At 35.5% G+C, this 12934-nt stretch overlaps 1 protein-coding gene across 1 annotated transcript in view; it reads left to right on the plus strand.

Annotated features, from left to right (window-relative positions):
- Nucleotides 1-12934, plus strand: part of PAWR (pro-apoptotic WT1 regulator) — a 102678-nt gene that overhangs the window by 57012 nt on the left and 32732 nt on the right. The window contains exon 3 of the mRNA XM_037010684.2: nt 12221-12352. Within this exon, the coding sequence (XP_036866579.1) occupies nt 12221-12352 (132 nt within the window). The remainder of the gene's footprint in view (nt 1-12220; nt 12353-12934) is intronic.

The following is a 12934-nucleotide window of genomic DNA, read 5'->3' on the forward strand; positions in this document are numbered from 1 at the left end:
TCTGTGCTTCTGCTGCTGTTTTGTTCCTTCAGTTTTCTTTTGTTCTTATACTCCACATATGAGTGAAATCATTTGGTACTTGTCTTTCTCCGCCTGGCTTATTTCACTGAGCATAATACCCTGTAGCTCCATCCATGTTGTTGCAAATGGTAGGATCTGTTTTTTTCTTATGGCTGCATAATATTCCATTGTGTATATGTGCCACATCTTCTTTATCCATTCATCTACTGATGGACATTTAGGTTGCTTCCATATTTTGGCTATTGTAAATAGTGCAGTGATAAACATAGGGGTGCATCTGTCTTTTTCAAACTGGAGTGCTGCATTCTTGGGGTAAATTCCTAGAAGTGGAATTCCTGGGCCAAATGGTATTTCTATTTTGAGCATTTTGAGGAACCTCCATACTGCTTTCCACAATGGTTGAACTAATTTACATTCCCATCAGCAGTGTAGGAGGGTTCCCCTTTCTCCACAACCTTGCCAACATTTGTTGTTGTTTGTCTTTTGGATGGTAGCCATCCTTAGTGGTGTGAGGTGATATCTCATTGTGGTTTTAATTTGCATTTCTCTGATGATTAGTGATGTGGAACATCTTTTCATATGCCTGTTGACCATTTGTATTTCTTTGAAGAAACGTCTGTTCAGGTCCTGCCCATGTTGTAATCAGGTTATTTGTATTTTTGGTGTTGAGGTGTATGCGTTCTTTGAATATTTTGGATGTTAACCCCTTATTGGATAACTCATTTATAGATAAACTCCCCAATCTGGTAGGTTGCCCTTTTGTTCTGCTCACTGTGTCATTTGCTTTACAGAAGCTTTTTAATGTAATGTAGTCCCATGTGTTCATTTTTTATTTTGTTTCCCTTGCTCAAGGAGATGTGTCCAGGAAAAAGTTATTCGTATTTATGTTCAGGAGATTTTTGCCTATGTTTTCTTCTAAGAGTTTTATGGTTTCATGTCTTACATTCAGGTCTTTGATCCATTTTGAATTTACATTTGTGTATGAAGTTAGGTAGTAATCCAGTTTCATTCTCTTGCATGTAGCTGTCCTGTTTTCCCAACACCAGTTACTGAAGAGTCTGTCTTTTCCTTATGGTATATTCATGGCTCCTTTATGGCATATTAATTGACTGTGTATGCTTGAGTTTATATCTGGGCTCTGTTCTGTTCCTTTGATCTATATGCCAGTCTCAAACTGTTTTGATTACTGTAGCTTTGTAGTATAGCTTGAAATCAGGGAGTGTAATCCCCCCAGTTTTGTTCTTCTTGCTCAGGATTGCTTTGGCTATTCAGGGTCTTTGTGGTTCCATATGAATTTTAGGACTGTTTATTCTAGTTCACTGAAAAATGCTGTTGGAATTTTGGCAAGGATTGCATTGAATCTGAAAATTGCTTTGGGCAGGATGGCCATTTTGACGATGTTAATTCTTCCTATCCATGAGCATGGGATAGATTTCCATTTATTTGTCTTTAATTTCTATTATGAGTGTCTTATAGTTTTCAGAGTACAGTTCTTTCACTTCCTTGGTTAGGTTTATTCTTACATTTTTTTTTTGTTTTTGATGCAAATGTAAATGGAATTTTTTTCTTGATTTCTCTTTCTGCTACTTCATTTAGTGTTGAGGAATGCAACAGATTTCTCTGTATTAATTTTGTATCCTGCGACTTTCCTGAATCCAGTTATTAGTTCCAATAGTTTTTTTGGTGGAGTCTTTATGGTTTTCTCTGTTTAATATCATGTCATCTGCACATAGAGACAGTTTAACGTCTTCCTTACCAATCTGGATGCCTTTTATTTCTTTGTGTTGTCTGATTGCTGTCGCTAGGATCTCCGTACTATGTTGAATAAAAGCGATGAGAGTGGACATCCTTGTCTTGTTCCTAATCTTAGAGGAAAAGCTTTTGTTTTTTCATGATTGAGTGTGATGTTAATTGTTGGTTTTTCATATACAGCCTTTATTATGTTGAGGTACATACCCTCCATGTGCATTTTGTTGAGAGTTTTTATCATGAATGGATGTCAAATTTTGTCAAATGCTTTCTCATCATGTATTGAGATGATCACACAGGTTTAGCCTTCTTTTGTTAATGTGGTTTCTGATATTGATTGATTTACTAGTATTATACCATCCTTCCCTCTCTGGAATAAATCCCACTTGATTGTGATGGATGATCCTTCTGATGTATTTTTGAATTTGGTTTGCTAATATTTTGTTGAGGATTTTTTTTACATCCATGTTCATCGGGATATTGGTCTATAATTTTCTTTTTCTGTAGTGACTTTGCCTGGTTTGGGTATTAGAGAGATGCTGGCTTCATTGAATGAGTTTGGAAGTACTCCCTCTTCTTCTACTTTTTGGAATACTTTAAGAAGGATGGGGCTCTTCTTCAAATGTTTGGTATAATACAGCTGTGAAGCTATCTGGACCTGGACTTAAGTTTTTTTGAGAGTTTTGATTGCCAGTTCAGTTTCATTGCTGGGGATTGGTTTGTTCAAATTTTCTGTTTTTTCCTGAGTCAGTATTGGAAGGTTGTATTTTTCTAGGAATTTGTCCATTTTTAGGTTGTCCAGTTTATTGGTATCTAACTTCATTTCATTCTCTAGTAGTGCTTTGTATTTCTGTGGTATTTGTCATGACTGTTCCTTTTTCATTTCTGATAGTGGGTATTTGTGTCCTCTTTTCTTTTTCTTGATGAGTCTGGCTAGGGGTTTGCCTATTTTTTTATCTTCTCAAAGAACCAGCTCTTTGTTTCATTGATATTTTTCTTCCCTTCCCTCCCCTCCCCTCTCCTCCCCTTCCCCCTCCTCCCCCCCCCTCCCCTCCCCTCCCCTCCCTTCCCTTCCCTTTCCCTTTCCCTTTCCTTTCCCTTTCCTTTCCTTTTCTTTTATTCTTGTCTATTATGTCCCTCCTTCTACCAAGTTTGGGTTTCATTTTCTTTCTAGTTTCTTTAATTGTGAGTTTAGACTGTTTATTTGGGATCATTCTTATTCCTTGAGGTAGGCATATATTGCTATGTACTTCCCTCTTAGAACTACTTTTGCAACATCTACAAATTTTGGACTGTTTTTTGTGTTCATTTGTGTCCACATATTGCTTTGATTTCTCTTTGTTTTTCATTGATCTTTTGATTATTTAAAAGCATGTTGTTTAGCCTCCATGCTTTTGTGGGCTCTTTGGTTTTCTTCATGTAATGTTTTCTTACATGTTTTTCTTCTTGTAATTTATTTCTAATTTCATACCATTTTGGTCTGAGAAGTTGCTTGATGCAATTTCAATCTTTTTTACTTTATTGAGTCTCTTTTTGTTTGCTAATACATGATATCTTTGGAGAACATTTCATGTACACTTGAGAAAAATGTGTAATGTGCTGCTTTTGGGTGGAATGTTTTATAGGTATCTATTAAGTCCATCTGATCTAGTATGTTTCTTTGTTAGTACCTCTGTTTCCTTATTTATTTTCTGACTTGGTTGATCTACAAATTTTGATGTGAGTCTGTTGATGTGAGTGTTGTGTTAAAGTCTTCTAAAATGAACGAGGTTGCCATAAAGTTCATAGGTACTTTCCTAAATGCATAGCAGTCTATAGTTAGCTGATAGTCACTCTATTTTGAACAGTCTGAAGGTACTACTCCACACTTTATATATTAGATGTCATAATCTTCATTTCTTGTGTATCCTCTTGAGTGGTTGTGTGTGTGTGTGTGTGTATCTCCCCTTGAGTTGGTTTTACTACTTTTGTTTTGTTTTAATTTCTTACTTGCTTGTTAAGTAATTGGCCTACTAACATTACTGTGGGTTTATTTTCACTGGTGAAAAGTATTTAGGCTTATGATTATCTCCATCTGAAGAAGTCCCTTGAAAATAGTCTGTAATGCCAGTTTAGTGGTTATATATTCTTTTAGCCTTCATTTATTTGGGAAATGTTTAATCTCTCCTTCAAATTTTAATGATAATCTTGTTGGGTAAAGGATTCTTGGTTGAAGGTCCCTCTGTTTAACACATTAAATATTTCATTCCACTTCCTCTGGCCTGTTAAGTTTCTCTGGCTGCTTTCAATACCCTCTCCTCATCCTTAATCATTGTCATTTTACTTATTACATGTGTTGGTGTTGCCTTTCTTGGGTTCATTTTGTTAGGGGCTCTCTGAACTTCCATGTCTTGGGTGTCTATTTCCTTACCCAGGTCAGAGAAGTTTTCCACAATTACTTCGTCAAAGAGACTTTCTACTCCTTTGTCTCTCTCTTCTCCTCCTGGTACCTCTGTTATTATGTGAATATTGTTTCGTTTGGAGTTGTCTCACAGCTCTCTGAGCGTCCTTTCGTTTCTAGAGAATCTTTTTAGCCTCTGTTCCTCAGCTTCATTATGTTCCTCATCTCTAGTTTCCATCTCATGAATTTCTTCCTCTACTTGTAGCAATCTGTTACTCATTCCCTCCATTGTATATTTCATTTCAGTTACTGCTTTCTTCAGCTCTGAGAGGTACTTTTTTTTAACTCTTCTGTCTCTTTCTTGATGTCCTCCCTGAGATCATCAGTGCTTTTCTGTAAATCAGTGAGCATATTTATGGCTGTTACTTTGAAAACTTTATCAAAATGATTGGTGATCTCCATTTTATTTAGCTCTCTTCCTCGTGTCTTATCCTGTAGTTTTTGTTTGGAACATATTCTTCTGCCTCCTCATTTTGTCAGGGTTTCTGTGTTTGTTCCTGTGTATTAGATGGATCTGTTATGCTTCCTGGTGTACAGAGTAATGGCTTCATGGAGGTGTCCTGTGGTGCCCAGAAGCTCAAGACTGTTTACTCTCTAGTGTGTGGTTTTCCTTTGTGTGGAGCCCCAGTTGCTGTTGGTACACAATGGATGGGGCTACCTTTCTGTCTCTGCTGGCAGTTGTTTGCCTTTCTCAGTCTGCTGAACAGACAGTTTTCCAAAGAAGAAATTCAGATGGCCAATAGACACGTGAAAAGATGCTCCACATTGCTAGTCATCAGAGAAATACAAATTAAAACCACAATGAGATATCACCTCACACCAGTAAGGATCGCCACCATCCAAAAGACAAACAACAACCAATGTTGGCAAGGTTGTGGAGAAAGGGGAACCCTCCTACACTGCTGGTGGGAATGTAAATTAGTTCAACCATTGTAGAAAGCAGTATGGAGGCTCCTCAAAAAGCTCCAAATAGAAATACCATTTGACCCAGGAATCCTACTCCTAGGAATTTACCCTAAAAATGCAGGATCCCAGTTTGAAAAAGACATATGCACCCCTATGTTTATCGCAGCACTGTTTACAATAGCCAAGAAATGGAGGCAACCTAAGTGTCCATCAGTAGATGTAAGGATAAAGAAGATGTGGTACATATACATAATGGACTATTATGCAGCCATAAGAAGAAAACAAATCCTACCATTTGCAACAACATGGATGGAGCTAGAGGGTATTATGCTCAGTGAAATAAGCCAGGCGGAGAAAGACAAGTACCAAATGATTTCACTCATCTGTGGAGTATAAGAACAAAGCAAAAACTGAAGGAACAAAACAGCAGCAGACTCACAGAACCCAAGAATGGACTAACAGTTACCAAAGGGGAAGGGACTGGGGAGTATGGGTGGGAAGGGAGGGAGAAGGGTGGGGGTAAGAAAGGGGGCATTACAATTAGCATGTATAATGTTGGGGGAGGCACGGGGAGGGCTGTGCAACACAGAGAAGACAAGTAGTGATTCTACAGCATCTTACGCTGATGGACAGTGACTGTAATGGGGATTTAGGGGGGACTTGGTGAAGGGGGAGCCTAGTAAACATAATGTTCTTCATGTAATTGCAGATTAATGATACCAAAATAAAAAAATGGCAATACAAATTATTTAAAATAGGCAATTGGTATGTTGATTGTTTTCTCTGAATTTTGTGGAATTCTACTTTATAAAATTGATAAGGAAAAGCTACCATAAAATAGATCCTTTTTAGTTATTTGAGTCTTAAACCATTACATTTTTAATATATTCAAAATCCTTTAACTATAAAAATAGAAATTTTAGTAGTAGGAAATTACTACCTTAAGATTTCCAAGTCAAGTTTAATTGAGTGTTTCACACATGTATCTCTCTAAGGTTAGTCATCCAAAAGCAGTGTGTTAGGTCTATTCAACAAATTAAATGATGTTTTCTTTGTAATTAGGACTTCAAATCTTTGACTTCTCCTTACCCTCAATGTCCTTTGTAATTTGGTCCAGTCAATCTAGTCTCTCCACTACACATTCCAGTATTTAGTTCAGCAAATATTTATTGAATATGCCATGTTTTATAATAAAAGTATAATATACTGTAGAAATACTGCTATTGTGGTGGTTCAATCTATTGCCTTAAGCAGGGTCTTAGAGCTATAAAAACATAGTACAGTGGTTTTCAAACCTTCTTTGGACTGATAAAAGTGTGGTTTGTTAGTGAGTCAAATGCCACAAATAGTTTTATAGTATTCTGTTAAATGGGATCTTCCAAACTATTGAGCAACTTTTTTATTAAGTAAGATTACTAACAAACAAAAATATATTCCCTGGGTTTACATGGGAAGTTCTTTTCCTGAGAAAAAATCTGTATATTTTTAAACCCTGCAACCTTGACTCCCTCTGGTTTTTAGAGCAAGGTGTTTTGTTTCAGATAATTATAAATAGATTTTTCATCTGTTTTACTATTCAGTATCACATGCTACATTTGAATGGGATGTGGATCAGTTCTTTCCCAGAGGGACTAATTTTTCAAATTGCAAGATACGCATTCCATGCTTCTGATCCATAAATTAATATCATCCCTTAATCATTGGTATGATAAGTAAATATCTCCACAAAATTCCATGACTTGTAGGGAGTGATATTGACTGCCTGAGAATTCTTGGTCAAGAGCATTGTGGCCAAAGGAGAGACTTGCTCCAGAGAGGTAGCAGAGAGAACAGTAACCCTACCACGTGGTCCAGAGGTGTAAGAGACATTACAAAAACAGTTTTCAGTTAAGAGAGAACAGGGGAAAGTGCTTTTTCGAGGAACCAACTAGGTTTTACTCACAGCTGAAGAGAGCAAAATGTTAATGAGCAGGAATTCCAGAGGGCACAGTGAAGTAATTTGGAAGGTAGAGAGGGTGCAGGATTGGGATCAGGTTGGGAATGTACAGAGCAGTACGAAAACAAGAATCTGTATAGTGATGGATGAGACCTGGGGTAGCTTGGTCTCCTGTCCATGACTGAACTAAACATGGAAATGAGGCCTGTTAGAATTCCTTCAGAAAGTCCCTTTAAAAAAAATAATAAAAATGTTATACACAGAACAAGAGGAGGTGGACCCTTATATAACTATCATCCATCTACACAATCTCAGCTCATAGCCACTCCTTTTTGCCTGCAACTTCAGTAATTCTGTTACAGAGTGACCCAATACGCTCACAGGAGTGAAACAAGTTTCACAAACATGCTCCTTATAAAAATTCTGGATCTCAATGCACAAAATGGATTTCATGGCTGATGAATAGGTTATGCCTGGCAGTCGGAAAATTGTGCTTGGGGTTTGTACTTCCGACTTCACTCCTCAATGCTTGTTGTCCTTAAGCCCTCTTACGTGATTCTAATCCTCAGATTCCTCTTCTATAAAGTAGAACCATCTTAAGGTTTTTGTGAGAATTACATGAAATACTGGATGTTAGTGCTTAACAATGCTCTTCACACCTAGAAAATATTCAGGTAGTAGTTGATGTCACTACTATTTTAAGTGACAGACCTGGGATTTGGATCTAGGTCTCTCTGATCCTCAAATCAGAGTTCTTATCTTAGGATTTTCTAACCTAACACGTTTATAGACAACTATAAAGAAAAAAATGAAAAAACTAATCTAGAGATAATGTGTATTTTTCTTCATAGTATTTTTCACTCTACATTAAATTTCCCAATTCTTTGAATATAGATTTCAAATAATATTCCACCACTTTATTCTCTAGAGGCAGAAATATTATGTTACTTAGAATAAAATGTTTACCTAGTTATAGTTAATGCAAAATTAAATTTTATTGCTGTTTTTAAGACTTTATTATGGCAATTACAGTCATTGTAAAAGTAAGGAGAATGATATAATGAAGTCCCCCACATACCATCCTTTACTCCTTCAGCTTCAACAGTTATCAACTTTTTTTTTCTTTTATTGAATTATTGTTGATATACAATCTTATGTTGGTTTCAAATGTATGACACAGTGGTTCAGCAGTTACCCATATTAAATCCTCATCCCCTCTAGTGCTGTTTGTATCTGTCAACATGGGAAGATGTTACAGAATTATTGGCTATATTCTCCATGCTGTACTACTGTTCCCGTGACCAACTTATATTGTGATTGTGAATTAATTGTGCCCCTTTATCCCCCTTCCTCTCCCCACCCCAACCTGTCCCCCTTGGTAACCACTAGTCACTTCTCAGTGTCTATGAGTCTACTGCTGTTTTGTTCCTTCTGTTTTGCCTTGTTTTTATATTCCACAAATAAGTGAAATCAACAGTTACTAACTTTTGGCCAGTTTCGTTTTATTTGTACTACCACATACTATCCATCCTCTTGCATTCTTTTGAAGCATATCTCAGATGGCATGTTATTTGTTCTTAAATATTTTAGTATATATCTCTAAATGATAAACATTTTTAAAACAAAGGAACAGTATCACTATTATAACTAAAAAAGTTAAAAATAGTTCCTTAATCTCATGAACCTCCTGAGACAATGTCATCAGATATTCATTGTTCTAACTATTTCTTAAATAATAATTTAAAAGATAGTTTCCTTGAATAAGGACACAAATGAGATCAATATATTGGTATTGTTTCATATGTCCCTTGAGTTTCAAATGTATGGTCCTCTTCCCCCTTTTCCCCCTCCCTTTCTCCTTGCAGTTTTTAGTTTAAGAAACCCAACTGTTGGTCTTGTGTAGGAGAGGTCAGCAGAGGCTTGTTACTGTATGATGGAGAGATAAGAATGCTTTTTATATTTTTAAAGGGCTGTTTAAAAAAAAAAAGCGACAGACCTTACTAGATGTTAGTGCTTAACAATGACCTTACTAGCCCTGGAAAACTAAAAGATTTGCTCCTTGGAGTTTTACAGTTTTATGACACCTGCTTAGTTTCCACGATCTAGATTTTCATGATTGCATCTCCATGGTATTGTCTAGTGTTCTTCTTTCCCTTCTATTTCCTGTGAGTTAGTAGTTGGTTCTAGAGGCTTAATCAGATTTAGGTAGTCTTCTATTTTTTTTTTTTAACTCATGGCAGTTCACTACCTCCACAAATTTCTTTTTTCCTGTCTATTTATCAAGGTGTCATTTACGTACAATTATATGCTGCTGTCTTAAGAGTGCAATTTGGTGAATTTTGACAAATGCACACAACCGGGTAAACCACCATGAGAATCAAGATTAGAACATCTTCATTCCTTCTGCTCTTCTAGTTAGCCCTCCTCACATCCAGCTTCTGGCAGCCTGATTTGCTTTTATGTCATTGTGATTTTGCCTTCTATGGACTTTTATGTAAGTGGAATCTTACAGTATATTGTCTTCATTTTCTGGTGCCTTTCACTCAGCATAATACTTTTGATATTCAGTTATTTTGTTACTGAACAATATGCCATAACATGGATTTGTTAATCTGTTCACCATTTGATGGACATTTAGACAATTTCCACTTTTTGGCTGTTATGACAAAAAGCTGATTTTTGTACAAGTTTTTGTGTATGTTTTGAGTGAACATGTTTCAATGTCTCTTGGTGAATAATTAGGGGTACACTTGTGGGCTGATGAATGCATATGTACATTTATTACATATATAAACTATGTAAGATGTACTGTTTTCAGTTTCCACCAGCAACAGGAGATACTCATTTGTTTCAAATCCTCATTAACACTTGGTATTGTCAGTCTTTTCCTTTAGTCATTTTGATAGATGTGTAGTTATAGTTCATTTAGTTTTTAACTTGAATTTCCCTAATAATGATGCTGAGACCCTTTTCATGTGTTTATTTGCCATCTCTGTCTTTTCTTTGGTAGAGTGTCCAAATTTTTCTCATTTTTAAATGATGTACTGAAACTTATTCTGGTATATGGTGTGTAAAATTAACTCAGTTTCATCTTTCTCAGTACAGCTATCTAGTTATCCCCAGACCATATATTAAAAGTCTCTTTACCTTTTAGTGTGTTTCCACTTTTACTATGAGCTCAATTTGTCTGTGTATTTGGATACATTTCTGAATTTTCTATTACTATGAATTAGTTTTTGAGTCCTAAGTAAAACGACTTAAAAATATCCTAATTTCCATTTTATTTGTTTACTTTGTCAGATCTATAATTTGAAATATTTTCATATTAGTGATTTTGTTTTCTGCTGGCAAATACCCAGAAGTGGAATTACTGAATTGTATGGCAAAGCTATTTTTAGTTTTTTGAGAAACCTCCATAATACTTTCCACAGTGGCTGCACCAATTGCTTTCCCACCAACAGTGTGGGAGGGCTCCCTTTTCTTTACAACCTCCCCAATACTTGTCATTTCTTGTCTTTTAGAGAGTGGCCATTCTGACTGGTATTAGGTGACATCTCATTGTGGTTTTGATTTGTATTTCCCTGATAATTAACGATCTTGAACATCTTTTTATGTGTCTGTTGGCTGTTTGTACATCTTCTTTGAAAAATGTCTATTCAGGTCCTCTGCCCATTTTAAAATCAGATTATTTGTTTTTGTGTGTTGTCTGTATGTTGAGTTGTCTGAGTTCTTTATATTTTGGATACTAACTCCTTATCAGATCTATATACTTGGGAACATATTCTCCCATTCAGTAGGTTGCCTTGTTTTGTTGATGGTTTCCTCTGTTGTTCAGAAGCTTTTTAGTTTGAGGTAGTCCTACTTGTTTATTTTTTCTCTCGTCTAGAGAGACATATCCAGAAAAAAATTGCTAATGCTAATGTTCAAGAGTTCACTGCCTATGTTTTCTATTAGTAGTTTTATGGTTTCAGATATTATATTTATATCTTTTATCCATTTCAACTTTATTGTGTATGGGGTAAGACAGTAGAGTCCAGTTTCATTCTTTTGTAGATAGCTGTCCAGTTTTCCCAACACCATTTATTGAAGACACTGTGTTTTATCCATTACATATTCTTGCCTCTTGTCAACCATTAGCCTTATAAGTGTGTACTTGTTTTTGAGCTCTTTATTCTGTTCCATTGATCTGTGCCTTTTTTTTTTGCTGTTACCATACTGTTTTGATTGCTATAGCTTTATAGTACAGTTTGAAGTGAGCATGATACCTTTAGCTTTCTTCTTTCTCACAATTGCTTTGGCTATTAGTGGTCTTGTGTGCTTCTATACAAATTTTAGTATTATTTGCTCTAGTTCTGTGAAAAATGCCATTGGTATTTTGATAGGGATTGCATCAAATCTGTAGATTGCTTTGTGTAGTCAGGCCATTTTAATAATGTTAATCCTTGCAGTTCATGAGCATGGAATATTTTTCTATTTATCTTTGTCATCAGTTTCTTTCATCAGTGTCTTACTGTTTTCAGAGTACAGATCTTACACCTCCTTGGTTAGGTTTATTCTTCGATATTTTTTTTTTGATGCAGTTTTAAATGGGATTATTTTCTTAATTTCTCTTTCTACTAGCTTATTATTTGTATATAGAACTGCAGTGGATTTCTGTACACTGACTTTTATATCCTGTGACTTTACTGAATTCATTTATTCTTGCAGTTTTTTGGTAGAGTCTGTACAATCTTGTATATATGGTATCATTTCATCTGCAAATGGTGACAGTTTTACTTCTTCCTTACCAATTGGATGCCTTTTATTTCTTTTTCTTGTCTGATTGCTGTGGCTAGGACTTCTAGGACTGTGTTAAATTAAAGTGGTGAGGGTGGGCATCCTTGCCTTAAGTGAATCATACCATATTTTTAACCAAACCCCATCACTGATAGAGCCTAGAGAAAAGATGTGTTGGCAGGGGTATGAATGTGGAGGTTTAGGTTTTAAGCAGATAATTTAGTTAACAGGAGTTAAATGTACATATTGCTGTAAAGGAACATGTTTATTGTGCAAATTAGTTTCTGAATGCATAAATAATTCTTTAATGCTATCAAATGTACATTCACATACTATCAAAACATTCTGTTAATATTATGTGGAAATAAACTAGAAACTATCCTTTTTTTCAGTGCTTAGATGAATATGAAGATGATGAAGCAGGGCAGAAAGAACGGAAACGAGAAGATGCAATTACACAACAGAACACGATGCAGAATGAAGCTGCAAGCTTATTAGATACAGGCAGTTCCTGTCTATTACAAGTAAGTATTTAGAAATACCAGGACACCACTAGGTATTTTAATGATGATTTTTAAGTTGCTGTTAATAATTTTCCATTCTCATTTTGGTTGCATCAGTTCCATTTAATTATTTTCAATGTATTTAACCACTGATTTTCCTTATGTACCAGTACTTTCTGACTTATGCAGTCTTTTGTCCCTAGCTGGTAATCAGTTAATGTTTGCTAACTGACTGACTGACTAATCAGGTTTAAACAGAATCAACCTTAAAAATAACCAGGAAAAATTATTAGCTTTTGCTCTTCAAAAAAAGTGACAATCAGTAAGCTTAAAATGGACAGTTTTGTTTTAGGCTGGTATTTGCATAAGAATTACATTACAAAGAGTTAAACAAGTTTCTACAAACTCAGATGTTTAACGTAACGATAAAACACAATATGTAGTATTGTGAATTGTCTAAAACATATATTTCTGTGTAGTTATAAAATGCTTTCTGAAATAAAATTTAGGTCAGTTTGAAATTAGCCTTTTTTTAGGTTCTTATGGTACAGGAAGCTGGACACTGATGCTAGTGGAATGTCTCATTACAAAACAAATTCCTGT

The sequence above is a fragment of the Manis javanica genome, chromosome 10 (assembly GCF_040802235.1).
Source record: "Manis javanica isolate MJ-LG chromosome 10, MJ_LKY, whole genome shotgun sequence".
NCBI lineage: Eukaryota > Metazoa > Chordata > Mammalia > Pholidota > Manidae > Manis > Manis javanica.